At 44.0% G+C, this 27,883-nt stretch overlaps 1 protein-coding gene and 1 long non-coding RNA gene across 7 annotated transcripts; one reads left to right on the top strand and one right to left on the bottom strand.

Moving 5' to 3' along the window:
- The first annotated feature begins 834 nt into the window (after positions 1–834).
- LOC107518270 lies at positions 835–26,960 on the top strand. Of its 6 annotated transcripts, none has more exons than XR_004951528.1 (5): positions 14,126–20,356; positions 21,579–21,771; positions 23,989–24,102; positions 25,159–25,689; positions 26,114–26,960. It is a non-coding gene; the product is annotated as an uncharacterized LOC107518270 (long non-coding RNA). The 6 variants fall into 6 exon arrangements; XR_004951529.1 differs by having other exon boundaries at positions 23,989–25,263; positions 25,517–25,689; XR_001598803.2 differs by lacking the exon at positions 14,126–20,356 and adding an exon at positions 835–1,005 and having other exon boundaries at positions 23,989–25,689.
- On the bottom strand, positions 4,835–21,680 carry TECTB (tectorin beta). Its single transcript, XM_016159769.2, has 10 exons — positions 21,605–21,680; positions 20,634–20,824; positions 19,159–19,301; positions 18,981–19,053; positions 13,358–13,461; positions 13,133–13,216; positions 9,368–9,530; positions 7,947–8,019; positions 6,880–6,912; positions 4,835–5,702 (listed from the first exon to the last, which is right to left on the bottom strand). Exons 1-10 carry the CDS (start codon positions 21,678–21,680, stop codon positions 5,653–5,655), a joined length of 990 nt encoding a protein of 329 aa, XP_016015255.2. The 3' UTR covers positions 4,835–5,652.
- Positions 26,961–27,883: the final 923 nt, after the last annotated feature.

Below are 27,883 nucleotides of genomic sequence, written 5' to 3'. Positions count from 1 at the left end.
TTCTCTCGAGTCTAAAATGCCCAGTTAGAGGGGACAGGAACCCATCGCTTTGGGGCAACTAGGACCTCACCTCGATACATTTAAATATGTCTTCCCTTTCCCTCTGTCTTCTCCTCCATCCTGGCCTTCAGTTGGTCACAGAAACATATCATGATACCTTTTCATCCTTCTGATAAACATTATCTTTTCTGGGAGGCGGGGTTCTCCTTTTGAGACACTCTCAAGAAAATCTTGGCGCTGTCACAGCCAGAGGGGTGGGTGGTGCCTGTGACGCTGGGTATTTGGTGGGTGGTGGGGTCCAGGAAAAGAAGCAAGAGGGAAGGGGGTGTCATCGACTCCCCCATTTGTTGACTCTGCTCCTGGTTGCCGTATTGATCAACTGACTTCAAGTAGAGGAAGATTTTTCTAGAAGGCAGCAGTGTAGACCTAGCTTTGAATCCTGTCCCCTTGTCCCCCAGAAAACGAGTTCACTATATACAGCTCATCTAGCTGTCTGATTTGTTGGCTTGGTTTTATCATCCGTAGAACAGGAATGGTGATAATACTGCCTTCCCAGGTGTTCATAGTAGCAGCTCAAAAATATTATAGTAAGAGCTCAAAAATATTATTATTTCTTAAGATTTCTTGGCAACCAACTTTAAGCTCCATCAGCCTTCATCCTTTAGGTCATTTATTACTGTCCATCTAGGCTTCTCAGCAAAGTCCAAAGAAATCATCAAGTTTTCCTGTGTACTAAGGCCTTTCCTCTCTGAAGCAGCTCATGCCCAGCAGCAACAGTTCTGGCTACAAACAACACTTCAGTAAGCAAATGAAGGAGACCTGAGTTGCCTGCTCAGAGGCCAAACATCAAAAGCGGCCCCTCCTCTGTGACTGAAAAGCTGTCTCCTTCGCCTCCCTCAGGGCAAAGGAGAACAAGCAACTTTCTGGTCGAAAGCAAAAAAGACTTCACTATTCCACTTCCCAAATTTACTGAGGAGGAAGCTGAAGTCCCAAAGAGCCTCTGAGGTGAGCATTTTCTTTTAAAGATGTTTGTGGCAGCCCACGAAAGTCTGTGGGGAGCATTAAATATACCATTCGGCTGGGTAGTTCCAGGGTACTGAGTCGGTGTCCCAGTAGGGGAAGCCATCTAGCTGGCTGCCTCATCCTAGTCCAGAGTTCTGTGGCCTGAAGCGACTAAGGAATTGGATGAGCTGTATATAGTGAACTCGTTTTCTGGGGGACAAAGGTTGAGCTGTCGCTCCCAGGCCTGCCAGTGAGCCTGCCCAAGCTGCCAGATATTTCTGGCTCATTAGCTTGTGCATTGGCAGTGAACCCAATTTCATTCTGAGAGAAGGAAAAGCTGGAGAAGGAAATGGGGGGCCACCCACAGGTCCACCACCTTCCTTTGCAAAGTGGCCGTTCCCTCACCTTTCATGCTTATTTTCCTTGTCGGTCACTCAGCCTGCAAGGAGAGAGAAGCCCACCTCAGAAGGCACCTCAGAGATGTTTTTAGGGTTTAAAGTTCTACCTAAGGTGTGAGCGAGTGATCACTGAAATCCAGGAGGACAAGGCCGCTCCGAGCAGACAGGACCCCCGCAGACAGCCGTGGGGAGGCCTGGCTCCAGAGCTTCTGTGAGCACTGCAGCTTCCAAATGGATAATGTCCCATTCTCAATTTATGGTTTAATTGCTTTCCTATCATCTACGGAGCAAAGGATGCAATCAAGGCTTGACTTCTAAGTAGGAATTTTCATCCATTCATGACATGTTTAATATTTTTTGGTAATTTCCGGCAGACAAAGATGAGCCCGTCCATTCTGCCGTGAGTATTTTCCCCTTTACACAAAGAATAAGATTCCAAGTTGTTTTATTCAGTGGTTCTTGTAATAGATTTACTGAAGCATTAATACATTTACAACACTTTTTTGTCCCTTGCAAGTCCTCACATCCAGATTCTCTTCCGTGTGGCTGCCCCTGAATACGGCAGAGCCATCTGAATGATGGATCATATTTGAGACCTTTTCCTGTTGAATGTCCCATGACTGTAGAAGGGAAACCTAGCAAGTCTTGGGAGTGTTTTCTTTTTTTGCTCGATCACTGAGCTGCCTTTGTGGAGATATTTTTGAGCTCTGTACAGGGAAACACGTGACCTTTTGGTGGGTCGAGAGCATTTAATACCCGATTTTACAAAAGGTTTGGTGGAATTTTTGCCTTTCTTCAGGAAGAAAGATAGTAATAGGGGCCAAGGGAAGCACTTTACAAAGGGTCTCTCCCTAGTCCCCAAGGGTTGCTGTCGGCAGAATTTTTCATCTGCCCAGAGGTAGGCAGCTGAAATCTAAGCCCTGCACAGACTCCATTTTCTGTACCACAATTTTATTTTAATTGTGATAGTCTCCACACCTTTCCAAAGGCCTTCAGCAGCGAGCGTTGACAGCTTTTGACTGATGCTCAGAGGAGGGAAGGTAAAATGCATTTATATGAAGATGACAGGGGAGACTCCCCTGCTACCCTAGCATGGAGAGAATGGGACAAAATGTATCTTCTTGTGCTTTATAACTTCTTCCCTCGTTTGGCACCAAGGCTTCTGGGTCCCACACACTTTACTTTGCCATGAAAGGGAATAAGGCAGCCTCTGTTATGAGGTCTCTTAGAGAAATGGGCCAGTCCCCATCCATCCATCCATTCATCCATTTGCATGAACATTTAATTAATTCAGGGACTATTTATTGAACACTTACTCTGTGCCAGTTACCACAATGGGGGATACAAGGGAATATTAAGCTTTCTATGATCTTTAGCTCTCAGTTTAGTTGGAGCGAGGAGGCATAAATAGTAGTAATATAATATATTCAAGATTACTAGAGATATGTCCAAAAGTGTAAAAGTAACTAAGCAATCAAATATTGTTACATCAAAAGGGCATTAGAAAATGATACACAGATGTAGGAATGGGATGGGATATGGCAACTGTCTATTATGATCCCATCTTTGTAACTGTGTGGAGTGTGTGTGTGTGCGCGTGTGTATGTGTGTGCTGGCCCACATGCTTACAGAAGTTATATTCATATAATAGAAACTTTAATACTTCTGCCCTTTTTGTTGAATATTTTAATATAAATATTTGGCATCCAACCACATACATACACATAAAACATATATACATACATGTGCATACACATACACAGATATCATATGCGCACATATGCATGTATATATGTATTTAGATGCATAGATACACATATGTATGTGTTAAATACAAACATATAAATCTATATCTATCTATATCCCTACCTATACGTACACCTATATTTATATATCCGTATATCTATATGTCTTTATATTTATGAATTGATCAATAGAGGTTTATGTGGTATGTGTACTCAGTATATATGTGCGTATAACTATATATTCATATCTAAACATGTATATATTTTTATAGTACTCAAGGTTTGAGAGAGTCTTTAGGGATGATAACCAAGAATTTTGCTAAGAACAATTTCCTAAAATCTATATCCAGTATTTTTTTTTTTCTATGCCAACCAAGGATACCTGAGGAAGAACGTAGTCTTCCTCTTTCTCTAATGTCTCTGTTATGTTTAGCACTAATGGGAATTTGCAAGAGAGACTATTTTAAGAGCATTTTCTCTTAACTCAACAGAGAAGTCATGAGGCATGAAGAGCAACTGAACATCCTGGGGCCATTAGTTAACTTCAAATCAAAACACATCTGGTTGCTGGTGAGAGACATTAGGGCTTTAGAGACAGAAGTGACCAAAAAGAACCCCCCTCCCACAATGTTAATCATATGAAATGGCTTTATCTCCTTGCATCAGAAACCCAGTACCGGAATTTTCGAAATGTAAAGTCTGAGTGGTATGCATGTGAGTCTAAGAAGCTCTTGCTGTCGAAAGCATTGGGAGGGTTGAAGAATCGACATGAGATATTACCATTGTAAGCAATAGTCATGGTTATTCATTTCAAGGCATTTTATTTATCCCATAGCACCAGGGAGAGATACAAGATCATTAAACACTATGATAAAATAGAGCGGACCTAATACAACACTGTTTTATTCTGACAGCCAAAGACTTTGATTATGGCTATGAATACACTATTTCACTAGAACCAATAAAGTGTCTTTTGTCCTTCCTGACTACACAAATTTTAAATTTAGAGGAAGAAGAGACACCGTACTGGTTTGAGGCCAGCTTTGAGACCAGTGTACAGCATACGGAGTCATTTTGATCTAGCCTATTGTGAAACAAACATGCACTTCACGGCTCCAGAGATTTGAGAACATTCCTGGTGTAAAAGAACCATCAAACTACAAATCTCAAGGCTTCTCAAATACATAAAATGCAGAGATACAAACTGAGGTGTATCTAATCATAAGCCCACTCAGGAAGCCTGTACAAGACTAAGGAAAGAATTTAGAGCTCTGATTTTTCCTATCTTACTCTGGCTTCTAGCCTCAAACTGGGGTCCATGGTGCCTTCTCAGGGATCTGCCCATTCTCGGCCGGGATTGGTTTATTCAGTATTTGTTTTGTTAGCCGTGTAAATTGCTAATATTAATGTGTTCTGGGTCCCTGGGGTGGCGATGCTGTCAGGGTGTGGCACCGAGTGATTCCATTGCCATGTTTGTAATTGCTTTCCTTGTTGTTGTTGTTGGTTCCATTTTCAGGATCGTAAGTTCATGAGATTAAAAACAACTATGAATTTGAATGTTGAAGTAAAGGCTAAATGAGGTCAGACCATTCTCTACAAATGAAGATTTCTTAGGCCAGATAGAAAAAAGTAGAGAGCTGGGCAGGCCTATGGTAGGATGGGATTGACGCACTTCCGAGGACCTATTATGGCAGTCACCCTGCAGTCATGGTGCAAGTAGCAGTTTCATTTAGTCAGTGCCACATTATGATGGTGAATTGTCATGGTGAGTTTCATTCTTTTTGTAGCTTTATTCCTATTTAATCTGTAATTTTCTTTTGATTTTAGAACTACATATCAGCAATAAAAATATGGAGTTTATACCTATATAATGTTTATACATATTCAAGAAACCCTAAGATCAAATAAATTGTGTTAGCAGTTTGGGCCCTCAGGAACTGTTTTCCTTTACATAACTCGGATTTGAGCAAAACTATTATATTCCTCTCTGATTCCCACATCTTCATTTGAAAGATTGGAACCCCTGCCTGGTGGCTGAGCTGTAGTCCTCAGATTAGAATTGCACGGCGTTGACAGCAAAGGCTCTTTCAGCATAATTGGCTATTCCTGTGCATTCTTAGCACTGACTTTGTGGTTATTCTCCTCAAAATGCTCAGCTGCACTTGGTCGGGTGTGCTAGTCTTTTAAAATTAGAAATAATAGCTTTTGAAGGAGTCCACTGCAGCCCTGACTTGAGTTTGGGGAAAGATGTCTCCAACAGCTGCAGGAGAGACTACAGCATCCACAGGAAGTAAAAAGAGAAAGTGGGCCATCAAAGAAAAACAGTCTCTGAAATTCACAAAAATCATTGGAACACATATTTGGCAAAGCTCTACTGTCTGTTCCCCAACAATACGGCCGTCTGTTTGTTCTTTTTGGCAACACACACACAAAGTGTGAGTTTGTCATTGACAGAGGAGATGACGATGGATGGAGGAGCTGCAGCTGCCTGCCTGGCTACCGCCTTCCTACAGCACGGCACAAATCCCCAGCATCACGATGACGTGGTAGAGAACATCTAAGTACCAGACAGGAAAGAAGACAGCACATTCAGGAACAATTCTACAAGGAGCAAGGACAACTCAACAAAAGAGTCAAACCAGGGGTGTGAAGCAACAGCTTTTCATAAATGCTACATTTTATGTGAAGTCAGTTTCGTTCATCTTCTGGGGTTTTTGTAGCTGACTTTGATCAGAACCCAACAGATAAACCTAGGATACGGACCTCTGACGGATGGGAATCCGAACTTCAATAATACAATGATGATACATCTCACTGTAGGACTTTAGCTGTAGAACTGCCTTTAAAAAATTAGAATCTGGGATTGGATAGGAGCCTTAAAAAAAAGTTAGTTTACATGATTTCCTCTGAGTGAGCAAAGTCCACATCTGTGAGTCGATTAGCAAACAGAACCGTCTCACCCCATCTCCTTGTACAGTTGCCTAGTTGCCTCCTTCTCATCATTCAGGTGAGATCCTGGGTCTTAGCTGAAATGTTTTTTTCCTGCCAGAGTTTCCTGGCTTCTATCTACAGTGTCCTTCCCTCCCAGACCCCAACATTTCACGTGTATTAGGAAAGCCAGGAACTTTGCCTGCCTCTCACTGCAATAACTATACCACCTAGAATAGTGCCTGGTACAGAGTCATAGTAATTCTGGCTGATCCTTACTGGATGTTTGCCATGTGCTGGGCATTGTTTGGTACCCTCAGCTGTAATATTTAATCTAAACAACAGCCATGTGTGATGGGGGACAGTTATTAGCCCAATTTCATAGAGGAAATTGGAGAATGGGAGGGTGAGGTCATTGCCCAAGGTCACTCAGTTAATGGGGGAGGGGACAGAGTCATAGAGAAAGCTCAAATATTTGTTGAAGGAGCGGGTCCTCGAAATTCACATTCTCTAAATGCAAGAACAAAGCGAGGCCACCTGGCAATGTCTTTGTCAAGACCTGTGGGATCCAGTTCTGCTTCATCCACTTTGTCCCCACCCACTCCCTCCCTTCGGAGCTCAGGGGCTGGCTGCAGAGAGACCTCTCTACCTCCATCACCCTCTGCCCCACTCAGGTGTGCTTTAAAGAGTCGTTGTCAGTTTTTAACAGCTTCGCGTGGGCCGAAGGTGAGCTTCTTTTAAAACACCTATCTGCCTATTAGAAGTGTCGCCCCATGACGTTCCCCAGAGGTGCCTTGTTTCCTTACCTGAGAAGCTATAGAGACTCGAGAATCCCCTGCCTGTAGTGAGTAAAGAGGGAGAATGCTGAAGGTTTACAGAAAGATCATGGAAGGAGACATCTCATAGCTATGTTTCTCAAACGCGAACCCGACTGTATTCTCCCCTGATTAAACCAGCGGGCTCTCCCTCGTCTTTGGAACAAAGTTTGTAGCAAGGTTTACAAAGGCGTCATCTCACACCATTTTCTCAACTCTCTAAAACAAGGGTTGGCAAACTCCCCGCAAAGGGCCGGAGAGTAAACATTTTCAGCTTTGCGGGTCATGTTGCAACTGCTCGTTAGCGCCAGCTGGAAACAACACGGAGATGAACGAGTGTGGCCGAGTTCCAATCAAGTTTCTTTATAGACGCTGACATTTGAATTTCATATCATTTCATGTATCATGAAATATCATTCTTTTGATTTTTTTTCAACTGCATAAAAAGGTAAAAATTGTTCTTCGCTTGAAGGTGATACAAAGTCCGGTGGCAGCCTCGGTTACCGCCACCCGGTCCCTAGCCATAGTTTGGTGACCTACAGAGGTCTTCCCTAAGTCCTGAACTAGGTTGAACTCCTTGTCACATACTCCCATAGCACACCCCCTCCCCGCCCCGGCCCTGACAGCATATTCCTTCCCTTCAGCATTTAACACCTCTCTCCTGCTAGATGTTAAAAGCCCACGTGGGACTCCTTTATTTCTGAAACCCCAGGGCCCAGCCCAGTGCAAGGTTTGTTGACTTGCACCGGATGTTCCCAGCACACGTCTCTATCATGATTGTTGATGGCAGGCTTCACCTGGAAGCTCGGCATGTCCTAATTCCTTGGGGGCATTGGAATCTAGGCCACAGGTGGAGCTTCTCAGGGTAGTTAACTAACCTCGACTCCTTGATTTCACATGAGCTACCTGGTCCCAGTTAAGAAGACTATAGAGTTGCAGGTGAAGGTTGCGTCTACAGGCACAACTGGTTTGGCAATTCAGCAAAAATGCTCCAACTGGCTGTGCCTGTGGATGCAGCCCAAAGAGGACTCAACCATTTGGAAAACAGGGTCGCTTACTCCGGAGAGAGAGCTCCACCACCAGGACGCCTCCTGTCTGGTCCCGGAGAGTGCGCTTCCGTTTGTCACAAGTCTGAAGACCCAGGAGAAGCAGAGGGGAGAGGAGGACGGGAGGTAGGATGAGAAATGACCCAGGAGAGAAAAGAGAGAAAGACGAGATTAAAAAAAAACAACAACAAAAAAACACAAATTTGAAAGAGTCAAAATTCCCCAGCTAACAGATAGTAATTACCTTATTTTTTTTTCTTTTAATACCCAGAGAAACATTTTTTTTTTTTTTATCCCTTCTTTAACTTGAGAAAAAGGAAGAAAGCTTTAACTTTGTTAGTGCTTCAGGCTGGAAGAACTCGTGCTAGATGAGGTCACTGGGTGTGGGAGGGACTGACAATTTCTTTGGGTCAGAAGTAAGGCTTTTACCTCAGCCACGCTCATCACAGGGATTTGAGAAGTGGACCCTTGCAATGTGTTCTGGTTCATTTTCTTCTCTTTTTAAAATCCCCTGCCAATAATTATCCTTCCATCAGCTGTTAAATGTCTCTCTGCTCCCTCCCCTTGTCTATTTATGCTCATAAGTGACCACTGCCTGGCTAAATGCATCAATAGAACTAGAGAGTATATTCTTGTATCTGTTGGTTACTATAGGCGACGTGAGCAGGGCCCCTTTTCAGAAATACCATGTCCCTCCTCACTGAGATCTCTAGTCCAAATAGACCAGAGGAGGTGACAATTTGGGATTTAACACTTTCCGGCCTCTAAGGCAGAGGTTCTCAAACTTCAGCACGCCTCGGAATCACCCTAAGGGCTCCTGAATGCGGGGAGTTTCAGAATCAGGTGGTCGCAGCGTGCTGAGTATTTACATCGAGTCCCCAAGTGATTCTGAAGCTGCCACAGACCACCGTTCCGCAAGCAGCTGCTTGAAGGACCAGGTCGCAGCAGAAAACTGTTTCCCACTCGCATTTACTGCGCATGTCGATCGCAGCGGCAGCAACTTCTCGGTGGGGGCGGGGAGGGGAGCCTAGTAGGCAAGAGCTGAAAATAACGCGCCTTTTGACTTCCGTGCAGGACCTGTTGCTACCACTGAGATTTTTTTATTATTATTTTCTCTTGTGCTTTTAACTTTTTAAAAGCCCTTCCATGTCTGTTACTGCTTTCCTTTTACATGCTCACCGCCCTGTCTTTAAAGACGAGAAAGCCAGGCTTCAGAGGTGAAGTGACACGTGCCAGACTGTGTAGCTCGCCGGTGGCAGCGTGAGCAGGGCTCAGAACGTCTGCACCATATTCCGTGACCTTTCCTCCAGAATGTCCTCAGCGCGCACCTACCCTGGTTTGGCTACAGTTTCCCAGCTAAAAACGCAGCTTCTCAAATACCAGCGCCCCGCCCAGCCCGGGGGTGACAGCCTCACTCGAGCGAGGTGGCTTACCACTGGGCAAGAGAGCTTCTCGCTGTCACAGATGAATGTCTCGCAGTGTAACCAAACCTTGGAGAGTTTGGGGATGTTCTGGAACCGGAAAGCATTGAATTGGAAGGTCGCCCTGTGATCTTTCCCGTTCTCGTGCACGAGGACCGTTTCATCCGTGGGGCAGCTAAAGCACACGGGGGTGGGAATGGGAGAGAAAAATGTCACCTCGTGAATGACAGCGCGGGCTTCTGGGGGCGGTTCCCGAGCAGCACCACCAAGTACTCCCTTGGGCTTTTTTTTTTTTTACACAGCATGCTACCCTTTCGAGGCAGTTTGGCGGTATCTCACCCATCCTAATGACTACTACTTCTACTACTAAAGTGGCAAGTTGAGGAGAGAGGAGATGGGCGTGGTCATCCCCATTCTGCAGTCAGGCTACCCCGGTGGGGGGTGGGGGTGAGGGTAAGGGGACTTAGAGCCACACACCTAGTAAGTCACCACACCTCTGTCCCAAAAAAGTGAAATCCCAGAGATAAAGCGCCACCCCCCGCCCCCCTCCAAACTAGGATTTGTACAGACTCTCAGCAAGTGTACAAGGTAAAGTTGATAGTGCTGGGAACAGCATTTCCCAAAGTGCTGGCACAGCCACCTAACCCAGGTCACATCCAACGCATTTTTTTCCCTGTGTATTATGAGGTTTTGCCTCTAGGAAATTGAATTTACTACTTAAATTCTACATTATATTACATAATTACCTTTGTAGCAATATGGTCACATTTGTAATAAAGCACAGAAAAAAATGACTGGAAGGATGCCATCTCAGTGTTAACTCTGGCCGTTATGGCGTGGTAGAATTATGAACAACTTTTGTTTTTTTCTTTGTATTTTTATGTATTTCCTAATTTCTCTATAATGAGAATGTAATATCTGGGAAGTTCCAAAGTCCCAAATGTAAAAGTTGTAGTAAAAGAAAAAATAATGACACAGATAGGCCTGAGTTGAAGCCATTTGTTCTCATTTAGGAGCCATTTGCCCCGCCCCTCCCGCTCAGGGGACATTTGGCATGGTGGTTGTCATGACTGAGGGGAAGGCGTTAGTGGCATCTTGTGAGTAGAGGCCAAGAAGGGTGCACGACACTGCACAATGCTCGGGACAGACCCGACCAATCCTCCCAAACAAAGAGTGATCCAGCCCCAAACGCCCATGCTGTTGAGACCGAGAGGCCCTGGTTTAAGCAAGACGCTTCCTCCTTTACCAAACACATACCGATGATGCCCTATGGAAATGCCAGACATCCGACTAGGTGTTGGGAACGTACAGCGAGGCCCGCTCAAGCAGGGGGTGGGGGGCGCTGTTGTCTGCAGGTGACAGGAGCATCGGAATCTGTCCTCTATAGAAAAAGACCTCTGGGCTCAAAAGCTCAAGACCAGTGGACAGTACCACAATGGGTCATCGAGTTAACGCATCACTAGCTCTCTTCCTCGCCAGAGCGTGTCTCTGGCTCTACTGTCAGTCAGACTCCACGCACGCCAGGGGACGGTCTAGCTACCCTGAGGACCTTCACAGTAAGCTCTCCTCAACCTCATTCCACCGGAACCAGACCTTCAGGGCCAAATTAGAGACAGGACTGCAGCAACGTTAGCTCTCGGAGTTAGTGAGCGAAATCAGAAGCGAATACTGCGCCTTAGATGTGGACCGGGGGTCTGCAGCTGGCCTCTGTTTGTGGTGGCCTTTGAGCAGTGACAGATCTGGAGGCATTTTCTGAGTTGCGAAATAAGACTCTCAGGGAATCATTTGGTCAATACACCCAAGATTCTTGTACAAGCTCAGATGTGAGTCCTTAAAACAGCTCTTTGCAGGTGGAGTGCCCAAAGCCTGATGTCAGCCATTGGAAAACAATGTAAGCAGAGCTTTGTCTGGGGAGGAGAGGAGGCAAGTGCCTCTGGGTGCTGGCTGCAGCCCCTGCCTGGCTGAGACAGAAAACCCCGGATGACAGAACACCCATAGGGAGGTGTTCACGTCGTTGCTACAGGAAACTCCTTCCCTGTACAGGATCGAACTTCCTGATGACATAACTACTCTCATCTCTCCAGGCACTCTGAACACTAGATATTCCTCCAAAAAGGCCTAGAGTGAATCGAAAGCATCTGGAAGGTTGTGGGGGTGGATTTCCTCATCCTCCTGGTTGGCACTGGTCTTCGTGCATGTATCTCCAACCTCAAGGGGTCATTCCGACTAAGCGGAATATGGAAATAGATTAGAACTTCTTCCACATGACTGCACTTAGATGCAGATTCCCAGGGTTCGCTCAGCAACCTGGTGTGCCAGGCTCACAGCGCGCCTCCATGTGTCACAGGCGCCCTCGGTAACGTCTGTGCACACTCATGTTGGAAGGATGCTTGTATCAACTACCCCAAAGCCACAAGCTTTCCTTTTTCTGCTATTTTACACATCTGTCAGATGAAAGCAACAGCACCAGAACTATCTGCAGGGAAGTGATCCCATCGCGTGGCAAAGTACTTTGCTCCTGCGTGGCCACCGTCTGGGAGAGGTTACCAATGCCGCATGATACTTCCAGGTACCAGTAGGTCAATGATTGATTTCTGTATCTCTCTGAAGTCATTTGATTGGACCATCATCGACACATCCTAAATGACTCGCCAAGTAACACATGTGAAATAAACACCCGAACTAAGCTCCCATCTCTGCAGGAGGTTTTGCTGAGTGGCTCAGATGTGGCTCTGTTGGCCTGTCCTACCCATGCCACTCAGGAGATCAGCTACCTGAGTTTGAACCCCAAGACCATCCATCCCCTTACTAGCTCTAGACTTGGAGCAAGTTTCAGTCTTGTCTGGGCCTTAGTTTTCTCAGCTATAAAACAGAGATTATTATACTACCTACTTGATAGGGATTTAATGAAATGTGAAGAAATTAATATTTGTAAAGCACCTACCTAAAGCAATGTCTGCTATGTTGAAAGTACTTTACAAGTGTTCGTTAAATGAAAATAAATAGTTAAAGGTCCAAAGTGGCTCGACCTTTGCTATCTAATCCTTTTTGTCCCTGGCCCCAATGTTGACCTAAGCCCTGATGGATTGTGGCAATAACAAGGTCACACCAGTCTGCTTTGGTTTGGGGAATGATCTCTTCTGTGATTGCTGTTCGTGGTACGGACAATGCCCACCGCTCCAGCCTAGCTCTAAATCTCCCCTGTTTTCCAAAGTTATAATTCTCAGTATTTCTGGATAATCACGACTTCAAGCTCGGCATGGCATTCCTGAGCTCTAGAAGAACATAATGTCCCCTGGGCTTTCTGGCTAGGGAGGCAGTGGCAAAGAAGTCCTCACTTCACAATCCACAGACTCAACAACGCAAAGTCATCTTTGTCACATGTTCCTCAGATTTTTGCCCTGCCCTTCCCTCCTTTCATATCCAGTGGGTTGCAGAGGTTGTTGTTGTTTAATCGTTTCTCCCTCCCCTGGATGATCTACTCATTCACCTGGCTCCAGCTCAGTTCAGATATTATTACATTTGCTGCCACCGCCTCTTTCCGCCTCCCACCTTTCCCTGTAAAGCAAATGAATTAATATGTGATAAAAGTCTCAGAACACTACCTGGTACCAGAAAGCACTCTATAAATGTTTGCTAATGTCAGTACTCAGTCTGGAAGCACAGAGGATGTCACTGTTCTGACATCAAGAAGCTCTGCCTCTTCCTCCCAAGCCAGAGTAGCCCTGAATCTATTTAGCTCTGTCTGTCAGCCCTGGGCTCCAGAGCTGTACCTACCCCTTGTTGATCAGCTGCCACTGCAAGGGATACATGAAATCAGCTGAAGGTGTGGCCCAACAACTGTTCAAAACCACTTTAAACCTGGATGGGGAAAAAAAAAAGTTATTACTTTGAGCCAGAGTGTTGTATGCCTAGAAATGTCTGGTGATTGAAAAGTCTCTTGCTGATCTTTCCCCCTTCACTTTGTATTTAAACATATAAACACAAAGTAAATCTACTTACCTAATGCTTAACCCTTTGGCTTCTACTCCTGCAAACAGGTCTGAACCAATTTCGGATGTCTCCAGAACAAAAGGGGCTTCTTTCTTAACGGAGAACTTGGCGTTCTTTGGAAGGAAATGGACACTAGGCATTATGACCTCTCAGACTGAGCAGTTGGGATGGACAGGAGCAGATGAATTGGGATGGGGTGGGGGTAAGAATCAACACAAAAGGCACAGGCTCACGAGACCACAGGGAGAAACCTCCAGGACCAGAGATGTTCTGCCCCTTAGGACACTGGTGCCATCTTAGAAGTGATAGGACATCACATGTCCGGGTTTGCTGGTCACAAGGAGACACATAATATATGTCTCATCTGGGCCAAAGAGGAACAAGACTTGCTCCTCTATTATGTGTCTGAGCAGTTTCCAGCCTGGGTTGGAAAGTTAATGATCTGAGTCTCAGTTAACAAATATGACAATAACAACAACTCACTGATCAATCACCTACTATGTGGCAGGCACTGTTCTATGTCAGGATGTTCTGTCTTTTGAGATTACTGAGGAACAAAGTAAAGATCTCTGTCTCTAACCACCCAATATTCTAGCAGGGGAAAGAGATGATAGACAATAAGTAAGTAAGCTGCATAGTATGTTAGAATAGTCTATAGTACATTATATAGAAAAACTATATAAAATCAGAGCAGGGCAAGGTGGATTGGGAGTCCAAGGAGGGGTAAACTGCAATTATAAATAGAGTAGGTGGAGAAGACTCATTGAGGATGTGACATTTGAACCAAGACTTGAGGGAGCTGACGAGGGCTGCACTTCCAGGCTAAGTACTGATACTAAGAAACCCTTCTACCTGCATGTAGGTATCCAAGGAAGTGTTTCAGCCAAGGCGGAGGCCCTGGAGTGAGTGAGGATGTGGCTGGCAGGACAGTAAGGAGACAAATGTGCTAGAGCATGACTGAGTCGAGGGGGAAAGTGGTAGGGAGGGAGGAAGTGAGTAGGGGCAGGAGATGAACCAGAGAGGCCACGGAGGTGGATCCAGATGACTGTGGTTTCAACTCTAAGTGCAATAGGAGGTCATGGCCATGACTTGAGCACAGAAGCAGCATCCTTTGTCCACTGGCCTGGTGTGTGTGGTCTTCGGCTGTCATTTTCGTCAGGCAATTCTGGATGAGTTATTAGGAATAATAGCAGTGTTTCCAGTTGACTTACCCGAAGAAGGCCGATTTCTCCATTCTTTGTGTCTTGGGTTCATTCAACTCTAGTAACGACCTTTATCTACTCTCAAAGTTTAGCTTCCAGAGACCAAAGCATCATGATGGAAGAACAAGGACCCTGAGCAAATCCTAGGTCCCACCACTAACGCGGCACACAGAGTCAGCCTTTGAGGCCTCAATTTCCCCATTTACACAAGGGGAATAACCTTTGCCTTCTTCTATCTTACACAAAACTTTTTTTATGATGGTGGTTTTACGTAATAGAAGCATAAAGCTTAAACCAGGATACTAGATAAAACATTAAGGATCATGGACTTAGAGATTTGCAGAACTGCAATAGGTAAATACTGTAGCAAGGATATCTAGTTAAAATGGACTTTAACCTCATAAAGGTCAAATTCAGGGAATTGCCGAGAGGCCTCAGAGTTGTCTTCTAGGGCCTCTTATGTTATTTTACTGATTGCAAGTCTGGCCAGGTTCCTGGACTCCGTCACCTGGAAGTCAGACATTTTCCTCCCATATGTAAGCTACCCGCACCATTTAAATGGTTGCAGTAATGAAACAAAAATGTTCTTAATTCCAAGTGATTTACTAGCAGGTTGAAGTGGTTTTTAAATGTATCTTGTTATTTTCTGAGATTTTTCATATTTCAGGAGACCGTTTTCAAGTGCGAGACCTAGACCGGGGGCCGTAACGTAGTCTCCGGCCGAGCCAGAGGCGCTTCTCCCAGCTCCATCTCCCAGGGACCAGCCAGCAGAATCTCGAAATATTGCAATAACGCTTCTACTCCCAGAGGAAACTGCCCGATTCTGTTTCAAAGCGCTGTTAATTCAATTTCTGAAGCAAAACACCTTTAATGGTCAGTTTCTTCACTTCTCATCATACAGCTAAGGCAATCCCCAGCATGCTATCCCCCTACTTTCTTTATAACATGAAAATTAGATTCCTATTTCCAGATAGCTTCACCCTATGGTACCTGTAGAGTCTGTTCCGGCATTCGTGGAAACCCAGAAACGCCACGTAAACTACTCATTCGTTAAACAGGATGGAAGAGCACCTCAAAAAATCCTGCCATCCAGACTCTTCACCTGACCAAAAGGTTGAGTCACAACTAGCTAGTCACACACGTGGGGATCGGTACATCTAAATTAACAGCAGGTCGTGTGGGCAAGATCTGGGAGCCGCTTCTGCTCACAAGCTCAATGCGAGACAGCAGTGAAAGAAAACTGCCCAAAGCGAATCTTATCCTAGAACATGTCCCTAGAATCTGCTAGAACTTAGAGGGTCACCTCTGACTCACAATGCCCTGCATTGGTCTGACAGGGTCTAGAATACAACATTTCAATTCTGAGCTCTGCTTTTCAGTAGGGGCATGGACTAAGTGGGTCATACTCAGAGCAGAGTAACTGGGATGACAAATGGCCCACTGGCAGTTGGAGGATGTCTTACGTGGGAAAGACAAACTTGAGACAGGCGAAGGACTGTCGGCAACATTATTGCGCAGTATTATTTTAGAAGCTGGAATCAAGACCAATGGGCCGGAGTTCAAGATGTCAGCTATCATACTGATCTAAAACGGGAAGGCCAACATTGCCACTGTCCTGGGAAGAGGTGGGAAGCCCGCCCCTCAGCAGTCTTGCAGTAGGGTTTTAAACTTGTATGGAAGGTCAAGGTTGATCGATTCTGAGGTTTGTTCTGGCTCTGGAAGTCTAAATTTTGGCCTCTATTGCTTGCATCTGTTTCATCCCAAGCTCTTTCATTTATCTTTAGCCACAAGAAATGGTCAGTACTATTTTAATTGAGTATAAATCAACCTAATCCCATATGGACATTGATATTCAATTCTATAAAGACAACAATGCTAGTGCTAGGAGCTCTCAGAGTCTCCCCTTTAAATGGGGTCAAAGGCTAACATAATGAGAATGGCTACTTTCACAGTACTTACCTTGTGCCGGCCACTGTGGTAAGTGCTTCATGGGATTATTTCGTTTAATCTTCATAACAAATGCATGGAGTAAGTGCTATTATTATCTCCATCTAACAAATGTGTAGGTGGAGGCCCAGAGAGGTTTACTAACTTGTCCAAGATCACACAATTAGTAAATGGAGGAACCAGTTGTCCGATGTTAAGGCCTATTTTCTTACCACGGTGCTAGGCTACTCCGGCAAACTGACTACTTTCCTTTATTTTGGATTGGGAGGCACAATAACTTTTTGACACAAATACCAGCCATGGGCCGTTGCAAGAGTGGGAGGGAATAGAGAGAGAAGAGAAGAAGCTCCCTGAGTAGAACTGGTGGTTTCAGAGCCCAGCATTTGGAGTTCTCGGAATCCTAAGCTATCAGCAGTGTGTTCATTTCATTGTACCATCTAGGGCACAGCTCGGTGGCTGGTAATTTGATGGAAATATATGCAGGGAGCAACTGTTGCTTCAGAAACACACAAGAATGCTCTCAAAGCAGAAGAAGGAAGAGAAGGAAAATACCACCCATGTGGGTCAGGCTTAGGAAACCAAGCCCATGGCGGGAATATTAATCAGTATAAATTCTCTGTCGCGGTATCAGAGCCCTGTCTTTGCTGAGTCCGATTGTCCTGTAAGGGTCTTGGTAGTCCCCTGGGGAGGTAGGTCTCAACCTCATTTCTAGAACAGTCCAAGGGGGCATCCTGTTAAGTCTGTCTGTCCAGCCCAGAGGATGGCCTGGGTGATGCCGAGGACATGCCTTGTATTATTATTTTTTTTTTATGAAAAAAGAATAGGCTTTTTCTAGTTCTAAAATTTGATATTTATGTCTGAAACTTCGCCCAACATGGCTGACGGTGGATGATGATTTTCGACAATCCCGGTGCCTCTCCAGTTCCAACTGTCGTAAAAATCTTCATAGGTTCATATCCATAATTTTATCTAGTTAAAATAACAGTCATGTTCTTCCGGACGAGGACACAGTAGTAAAGACAGCCTGTCACCAGGACGTCCCCTGAGACTGTTGTCAATACACGAAGCCCGTTTTTCTCTCTGGACGCGCCTCATCAGTTTCTACAGTGGTTATGCTTCCCCTTCACCGCCCTGGTTGTTCGCCCTGTGTTAGCATTCCTGATTACACGTCCAGGGGCCACATGGGATTCCTTGTTTTTCAGGACTTAACCTCTAGTGGGATGTGGCAGGGTTTTGTGGAACCTTGAAGATCTAGGTTTCATGGGACCTTAAAGCTTATCTAATTTGGAGAGCCCTCTTTAATGAAAAGAATCAAACTTTTGAATACAAAGTTAGATACAGAGCCTTGAGCGGAGCCTGTGCAGGCGAGGGGCCGTGAAACTTCAGCTTCATTCTTTTCATAGTAAGTCTCCCTCAGAGAACAGGGTTAGGAGGACTGTGTCTCAGACTGGGTGCTACTCCAAGCTACCTGTGGGATCTGGGGCAGATCACTTCCTCCTCCTGGGCTGTAAAATGGACTAGGTGATTCCAAAGTCCCTTCTAGCTCTCACCTTCTGAGTCCTGCAGGGTCAATAGCTTCCAGGGACCCAATAAAACCAGTTTAAAGAGTACCAAAGTAGTGGTGCTCCAGCTAATATAGTTGTTTTCTTTATGAAATGAAAGGGTTGGACGTGAGATGGCTTCTAAGGATAAATTCTAGCTCTAATTTCTATGTAAAGATTTCTATTTCTGCTCGCGTCTTCCTCCAGCCAGCTGGGCTAGTGTGCTATGTGTATTTCTCCTCGCTGGAAGCTGCAGGTTTAAAAAACAAAGCTCCCCTTCTACCTTCTAAACAGGATGGCAGCTGGGCTAAAGGCCATTGTATTTTTCATTTCTCTGGAGCATTTTATTTTGAGAGAGACCAAAATGTGCCTTTGGCCTGGATGTCGACATAGGCAGTATGCCCAAATGAAACAGGGTGGTGGTGGGGGAAGCCCGCTAAGTGAAGGGTTTGGCGACCAGAGAACTAGGCAGCAGAGGTCAAACCCAAACTCTCTCCTTGGCCCTGTCTTAGGTAGGAAGCTCGCTACTCTCTGCAAATGTTCTAACGAGAGCTACATCTTACTATAAATCTCTAGAATAGGTTGCAGTAGAAACTAATCTAGATAAAGAGACATTGGCTGTCTACTGTCTATTGACCTTTGCAGCTCATAGGATTCCTCTTGCCTCAGTTTTTTCATCTAAAGAATGGGAAGAGTGATCTCTTTTTGTGTGTGGGGTACTTTCAGCTCTTCTATCCCATTTATAAATTTGGCTTTCTGTGTTTAGTTTTTAAAGAGGTTTAAAGCTAGACCAAAGCTTATGTCTCAACTTGAATTCAAGAGTGGGTTTCTGCATAGAGCTTATACAAGAGCAAATCCCAAGGAAGCAACCCATCACATCCAACCCATTCATTTCCTGGAAAGGCCAGAGGGCAGTGATGGGAACCTGAAGATACCACTTACAGTGTAGAAGTTGAGAGACAACTGGCTTTCAAATGTGCCCATGCTCCCATTCTTCACATGGACAGTTGCCACTCTGGAAAGGGGAGAGAATTTTGCATAAGGACTGAAACATGCCTGATTGACAGGGACTGTAGAACACACACAGAGCATCCCGTGCTCCACGCTCAGAGCAACTTACCTCTGGTCAAAGGCAGCCTGATTCACCAAGTAGGTGGAGTGGTAGGTGCAGGAGAAGGAGTAGTTCACGGGCTGGTTCTTTACAATCACTGTACTGTCATTGGAAACGATGTGGTTGTAGAAGTGGTAGATGGGGGGCTTGTACTGGAGAAAGGAAGAAGGCATTAGGGTAGTCCTGTACCCCCATGATGAGAATAAGGATTCTGGGAAAAGTAATTAAAGATGGCTCTGAGAAAAGCCCCTTGGGGAGACAGGAATGTCTCCAATTGAGAGTAGCACTCACGCTTTTTGTCTGGTGGGCTGACCATTTTTGTAAAGAGTTCCGGAGTCTGTTCACCTAAGATCGTTTAATATAGTCTGAGTTGACTGTTGTACACTTAAAAGAAATCCATTTACCCACTAGGCTTCTGGCCAAAAAGAACTGGCTCAGGAGTCTTTCTTTCCCAACATCAACATTTTACCCATTTCACCTGCCTACATGATCTTATGTGAATACTTTCACCCAGTTAGAGTGATTTCTAGAATTCCCCCATTTCAAGAACATTATTGTCTAATTATTTGCTCTATCCTTCTTCCAGTCATGAGCGTGATTCCTGAGAAGCTTCCCTCTGACTTGCTGAATGCTAAAGTCACAGGATATTAGAGACAAGAGGAATCTCGAATGTCCACCTGAAAAGCCTGAGACAACGCACATAATTTCTAGTTCACCTTACCAGGGAACTCGAAGGCACGACGTTTTTGTTAATCATGCCCATGGCTCTTTCCACTTACTCTCTGAATCCTCGCAGGGTCTTACGAGCTCTTTGGTCCCATTTTCTGAGCCCCGATTGCTGTCAAGTCTTCCCCAGTCAAGGCAGTAGGGACACTGGACACTGTCAGTGGAGCAGCCTCCCTTCGGGACTCCCTTCCTGCTGGTTCTGCACCCTCGGACTAGTGACTTCCTTGGGAGGTCTCAGATTTCTCCTCTATCATGTAGGATATTGGCAAGAGTTTGTCTGTGGTTCCTTTTAATCCCAACTGCCTTTCCTGGATATTTCACAAGACCCAATTATGAATTGTGTTATGCTTTGGTTACTCACTTAAAATGCCCTTCCAAACGCAATGTATCACCACTTTAAAGTCTCAGGCAGAGGATGTCCCTCCCATCCAACCCAGGAAGGATGGCAGCTTGTGAGCACATGCTCAGAACTCAAAGCAAGGTAGAGGTGGGGAATGCATGTTGTTCTACTCGCAGACGGGGACCTAGCTGCCCCTAGCAACACATTAAGAGAACACAATTCAAATCCAAAGAGTCACCGAAACTAGGCGGAAGAGAAGAATTGAAATAACACTAACATCTCAGGAATAAGAGTCAGGATCGATTCCTAAAAGGAAATTGGTGAATTCTGCATCTTTTGACGGGTGAACAGCAGATGTCTTATTCTTGGACCCAGTTGTCACATTTTAGCGACTCCTTATTGTATGGCCTGGACTTACCTCAGACTGAGTTCCACAATAGGACTTGTTTTTAGGTGACAAATCTGGGATCACAAATTGGTAGTAACCTCCTTCATGGACCCCGTTGTAACACATTCCCCCGAGTGCCAGCTGATGCACTTCCCATCCATAGGGACACTCGGGGATTTTGGTGATGATGGTTTTGGGATAACAAAACACAAGAATGACATCTGGAAAGACGATACACAAATCAGATATGGTCATCCTACTAATCTACATAAACAATAGCGGTTCCAGCCACATCTGAACATGCAAAACAATTGGTTAAAAACACTTTCCCCACTATTCTTCATGAGCTGTGCTAAAAGTTTTCACCAAATCTGTCAATGAAATTCCACTTTTATATAGTTTTTGCTACATCTGTGGAATATCTGTACTAAATATGTATTGAAAATTAGTCTACTTTTAAACTTTAATCTCCTTTAAGGAATAATCTATGAAGCCAGACTGGATAGATTAAAGATACGTGTGTGTGTGTGTGTGTGTGTGCGCGCGCGCGCGCGCGTATGATATTATATATCATATCTCATATATAATATATATCTCTCATATGTAATTACATATATACAAATTTTTTAATCCCATAAAAATGAGCATATAACAAAATAAGAAGTGTCTTCATTACATGCACAATGCTGTAAAACGGTATTGGCACAGAAATGCAATAGTCAAGTAGAAAGTAGAAAAATACGTGGAGATTTTCTATTTATCCATCTATGCAGCATTCTCTAATTGTAAAAATGTCTAAATTGATCTAAAACATTTTTACTTCTTGTGGGAAAAGTCCGGTTGGTGCCGCCGGGGGTGTTGGGGTGGAGTGAGGCTTAAGTGCTTCTACTTGGCTACATTATTCATTTGTATAACAATATCAGCACAGAACTTTGAGCTTTGCGAAGCGAAGCTTCAGGAAACCTTTCTTTCCAGGAAAAGGGGCTAGCCCCAGGGCATACCTGCTTTGTTTGGAGTGCATGATTTCGCAGAGGCTTCCACAAAGATGGCCAGCAGGACAAAGGCCCTCATCACCATTGCTTCTCCGAATCTGGTCATTGCCAGGTGACCAAACCGAGCTGGCCAAATGTTCACTGTCCTGCTGTGGCCCGAGCCGCGATCATTCTAGGTAAGAAACACACGTGAGAAATTAAAATCAAGAACGAAGCAACACACACAGTCTTAGGGGAATTTCCAAGGTAGATGGATAATGCCATTCGTCCCCATTTTGAATGGCTTCTGGTCTGCACTGGGAGACAAAAAGTGGGGCTCATACCGCTGGGGGTGTCAATGACCCATGCGATTGCTCATGTTCCCAACTGTTTCATTCTCTCTGGACTGTGGATGCTGCTGCCTCCCAGATGCTGCCCAAATCTCCAGCCCCAGTTCCGGCTCGACTTTATATAGACCGAGGGTGTAAAAGAAACCGGCTCCAGATAAGTCACAATGAACATGCATTATCCACTGTGGGGGGAATAAAGGAGACCTTGCACAATAATCTGATGGGAAGCTCAGTTACGGCCACTTGAGTCTAATTTCTTTTACTTTACAGAGTTGGAAAAAGTTTTTTTTTTTTAACCATTTCTATCAAGATCGAAATAAAAAAGTTGATTTTTTTTCGCCCCTCGTACAAAAACTAACTCCGATTGGAGGCAAACTAATTTCCGCACAGTTCCAGGCGACAATTTTTTTTCTTTATGTCTTGCTTTCTTTGCTTTATTTCCTGCTTTCTTATTTTTCTATGTGGGCTGTCTAAACTTCGAACTTATCAAGTTCGGCAGCGATAAACAAAAAACAGGCTGTTTATGTGACACAAACATTAAAGCCTTTTTCTAGTATTTTAAAAATTAAACTCTGAATGGCTAGAGTTTCATCTTAAAGTTTCTCTAGAACTCCTCCTGAAAAATAACTTCTGATCGTAGATCTCCAGGCGTCTAAAGTTTTGTTAGTCTCCCAGAGCAATGACATTGGAAGAAGGAACTTAGAAAGGCAAACTTATGAGTCAATCTTTAGTCACCAAACAAGATCCCACCGAAAAGCAAAATAAAATTCTGCTTCTGGGGAGTTTCCAAATATATTTCCTGGGGATTTTTAGCACTCAGAAGTGTAGAATAAGAAATCAGGGTTTGTTTTAATTTTTGTTTTTGGAGGAAGCAGGCCCTTTTATCCCTCAACTGAGTATATCGTACAGAAGCCACTATATTAAGCCCTTTGAGAGACAGATGTAAAAATTGTAGAAAAATGTCCTGTCTTGCAGGGCTTTATAATGTAGCTGAGAAACAAAGTTATATATATAAATATATACACACACACACATTGACTCAGACTATGGGGTTAAGTCATTGTTTTGCTACTTATTATATTTCTTTGGTATTAAGATACATGTACACATTACTCCCTCCAAACCCATATAATTTAGTGTCTCAGAAACACGGCGATGCATTTTATAGGCAATATGCAAGAATTTCCTTATTTTCTCGAAACCTATGGTTAAATTGATAGTATGTCTTACCATGATGGTGTCTAAGGACTGAGGAAATAGCCATATAACAAGCCATTAAAAATTTCTGTGACTCAGTTTCGTTCTCTGTAAACAGAGGCTGTAGCCCTAGGCTCACCTCACAGGGTGACAGAGCAATGACGTGAGTGAGGTTCTTGTAAACTATAAGGTGCTAGATAAATAAACAGAGAACTAACCACTTCCGGCAAGATGTATTTGTCCCCGAGGTATTTTCCTTTTCTTCAAAATTCCCACAAAGTGTCCATTGTAGATTGATGTACCATGAGACATACCTGTATTGTATAATGCATACAATATAGTTTATGGATAAAGACTAAATGGGCTGAAGGAGAGAGGAGGAGACAACCTATTAATTGTCTTTTTTACACTAGGATTGAGTTTAGTGTGGCCTGGGAATATCACCACGTTTAAATTGATCTCCATAGTTTATCATAGGTATTACTTCTGGAGCAGAAAAAAGGCACGTGAATCTCACGAGTTATGTGTGAATTCTCTGAGCTTCTCTTCCCTAATACTTAGCACTAACTCTGAGCCTTTTCTTCTCCATCATTTTTAAAAACATTTATTGAGCCCCTGCAATATGCCAGGCACTGGACTAGGCTCTGTGAAGACTGAGGCAAGGCAGTGGAACTAGGAACTGGGTGGGTGGTTGGGGGATACATCGAGCGATGGAAGCCTGTACTGGGAATGTGAGATGGAGAAGAGGGGAAAAAGGGAGAGTCAATATGCTTGACAGAGGAAGTAAACAAGTAAGCCAAATCTCAGAGGCCTAAAACAGCCAAGCCGCATAAGGAACGACCTTTCTGATCCTTTCCTGTCTTCCAGAGGACTGTCTGATGGACACTGGCAAGAAGCTGTGAAGGAGTTTAGGGTCAGACCAAGCAGATGGACCCTGCAGTCGGACTGAAATCAAAAGCCCAGTTTTACCACTTCTTAGCGGTATGTCTTTAGGCAAGTCACTGAGGTTCTCTGAGCCTTAACTTTTCCTCTCCTGAAAGGGTATGATCATGCCCATGATATAGTGTTACTCAGAGTATTAAATGAGATATTCAGTATCTCATTATCTGTGTGGGGTACATTCCTAGACCCCCAGTGGAGGCTCCAAACTATGGATAGTTCCAAATCCTATATAGTACATATTATGTTTTTTCCTATGCTTTCATACCTATTTCACTTATATCTGAATTGCCAGCATTGCTACTCTTGTGCTTTGGGGACGTTATTAAGTAAAGTAGGGGTGACTTGAACGCCAGCACCGCGATTCAGTGACAATCAATCTAGTACCTAGATGGCTACTCGGTGGCTAATAGACAGGTAGTATATAAGGCACTGATATGATGGAGACAGGGATGGAGTGGGAGGCCATGTGATTTCATCACACTACTCAGAACAGTGTGAAATTTATAACTTACGAATTGTTTATTTCTGGAATTCGCCATTTAATATTTTTGCACTGTGGTTGACAGTGGGTAACAAACCACAAAAAGTGAAATTATGGATAAAAGGGGCCTACTAAAAATGACTTTGCATAGGCATGCCTCGTCTTCCTCTATAGGGGCAGGGCATCAGGGAAGATTTTTGTTTTATGCTTAATTCTGCTTGGGAAATCCAAAGAGGGGATTCCTATAGCATGCGTTATTGTCATCAGAGCTTAATTATGCATATGTAACTCAGAGCATAGGTTCTGGAATTAAGAGATCATGGTTTTGTCACATTTCCAGTTGTGTAATCTTGAGCAAGTAACCTGACTTTTCTAAGCCTTTAGTTTGCAAATCTCTAAAAAGACTTTCTATCTCCTATGCTGCTGCAAGGACTTAATGAAACATTACATGTAAATTGCTTGAATAGTGCTTGGCATATGGTAAATCCTCAATACAGGTTTGCTGCTGTAAAGTTTGTTTGTTTGAGGTTGGTATCCTCAGGCTGGAAGGACATGTCAGTAATGTTCCCGTATGAACTCTGGGTGTTTTCCAGTGGGAATATTTCTTTCTTTAGAAGCTCACCTGAACAAAGAGCAGGTGCTTTTGATTTCTGGAGAAGCCCGATGATGATAAAATCTCGCCTACAATTTCTTGGAAGGGAGACCCAACTCACAATCAGGTACATGATACTCCTTTTGTGGGCAAGTTGAATGAAGTTGGGAAGTAGAGTCAACTTTTGTGGCAGGCTGGTTTCTAGATGTTTCATTTGCATAAGAAACAGAATGGGACAAAATGTACTTGGGCCAAGCAGTATTTGATACTCGCTCTGATCAAAGGTAGGAGGCTCTTATTTTTTTTTCCTGGTAATTACTCACCATTCCACTGCCTTACCCCATTCCCTCTCCACTTTCTGCCACTCCTCCCCCTTCCAGAGATGAAGATGGAGTGGAGGCTGCCACTGGGAGAGATCCAAAAGCAACATCTCCCTCTGCGACCCATTACTATTTCTCTGTAGAACACACAAATAAAACTGATGAGAAGATTTTTCACAATCCCAGGATCTTGAAAGACCATAAAAGGGTTTTAAGACAGACTCATCTGAAAGGTGAGCTTGTTTCTCCCGTATCTTTCTTTGGCAAATTGTCAGGCAATAGAAGGTAGCCTTCTATTTGAAGGTCTTGTATGATTTGTGAAAGCTGGCTCAGGCGCAAAAAGGTCATCCTTTGCAAAACTCCAATCAACGTTTTCATTTATCACCAGGGAATTATATAGGTGATGAATCATGATGATAAATGAGTAGTCTTACTAAGTGAACAGATGGTACTTTAAAATAAAGCTAATAAACATGCATTCAAGTTTAAAAGGCTCCTCTATTAACTTATTTTTTGAAGTGCATTGTTTTGAGTTCATTAAATGTTGGCTTTGTTAAATGGGCTTCATTGTTTCCTCTAAGCCCTGAATTAAGCCTTCTTCTAGTTTGTGGGAGAGTCTGTTTGCCAATTTGCAAATGAGTGGGTGTTCCCATGCAGGCCTCAATGGCTTACTCCTCCTCCGGGAATTAACAGTTCTCCAGAGAAAGCGGTGTTCCTCTCAAAGAAAATGCACTTTATACAGGAGAACTGAGAAGTGAGAAAAGACCCTCTGCTGATAGCGCATCAGGAATTCAGAGCAAGGAGCTCTGCCTCCCCTCTTCCTTTCCGGACATCACAGTCAGCAGCCTCGGAGAACAAGATTGGCCCAAGCAGATCAACTGACCCCTCCAAGAGATTCTGGAGTCTTATCTGGCAGAGGGTAAAGCCTTGCCCTCTTTCTCAGAAAAGTAGGACCTATCGAGCCCCCAGCAGCCCTTCCTTTGCCTGTCTCCCCATCACTGTTCTCATCTCTAATCATAAGACTGGAGAATAAAAAGTAGCTTCTCTTCAGATCAAGACCAGGGATCTCTCGTTGCCGGTCAAGTCACGGTGAATAATTTAGTCTGTTCTCTAAATGTCTCAGAGTAACATCCATTTATTATTTCATTCATTTACTCAATCACTAGTTCACCAAATATTTAATGAGTATCCATTATGTACTAGGTAGTGATCAAATACATATGCATATATAAATAGATAGATAGATACATAAGTACATATGTATCTATCTACTTATCTTTCTATCAAAAAATGTGAAATTCCCAGGGCTGACAGACCAGAGGAAGAGGCTGACAACTCCATCATTATTATATTAAGAGTTTATTAAGGGAACATACAGAGGGGCTCATCTTGGGAGGCAGCAAGGCAACATGGTTATTCTCTGTGCTTCCCATCCCCAGACAGGAATGTGTGTTTAAGGAGAGCGGGACCACCAGGTGCCAAGAGGCTCTGGCATCAGAGCTGGTTAACAGACGGATAACAACGAGGGCATCTCACTCCAGAAACAATACAGATCTGGGAGTGGGGGTGGGGCGGGGGGGGTGCTGAGTGGGATGGCAAGAGTCAAGATGGCAAATTAGCTTCAAGACAGAATTAGTCGCGCGCGCGCGCGCGCGTGTGTGTGTGTGTGTGTACGATCTATTCTTAATATAAGAATATTAAGTAAGGAATGACACAAACAGGTTTTGCATGAAAAGAATAATGGGACAGAGAAGAAGCATCTAATTTAGACAGACTGGTCAAGGAAATCTTTTTGAAAAGACTTAAGATGGAGCCTGAAGGACGAGAAGGAATTAAGGTGGGTGCCGATGAGATGAATGCATGTGTGTACACACATGCTTGGGTGAGTGTTTCTGTAGAGGCAGAATATTTTAGGCAGGGGCTATGGCACTCGAGGAGGCTCTGATGTAGGATGGGGATAATACATTCCCTAACCTGTGCACACTTTTCTTTTTAAAGCTCTTTTCCCAGACACCCAAGCAAGTTTTCCTGTTTAACTTCCATACCATGAGAATGCCCACCTTTGGTGGGTAATGCCATCTTGAGATTTCTTTTCCTGTTTAAAAAATTAGTGTTACTTTAGTTATATATTTGCAATTAAGATTAGAGTAATCGTCTCTTGGATTTATAGAAACTAGAACGAATGCACAGACGGATAACATCAAGACGGATAACATGGGCCCCTTTAGGGCCCATGCCTGTCTCGGTTGACTGAATTTTCTTTCCAGGAACTTCATGGGAAGCCATTCTCTTACCCAATGAGCCACTTATGGCTTCTTCTTGACTCCCAGCTGAAGTCCAACCAAGCTTGATGCCTTCGTAATTATGTCAGAGATGGAGTGAGTTTCATTTTCCTTCATGTCTGTGACAGTTTACTGTAGAAATGCT

This window comes from Rousettus aegyptiacus, unplaced genomic scaffold (genome assembly GCF_014176215.1).
Source record: "Rousettus aegyptiacus isolate mRouAeg1 unplaced genomic scaffold, mRouAeg1.p scaffold_m13_p_6, whole genome shotgun sequence".
NCBI lineage: Eukaryota > Metazoa > Chordata > Mammalia > Chiroptera > Pteropodidae > Rousettus > Rousettus aegyptiacus.
The sequence above is the reverse complement of the archived record's forward strand: the minus strand, read 5'-3'. Positions and strand labels throughout refer to the sequence as shown.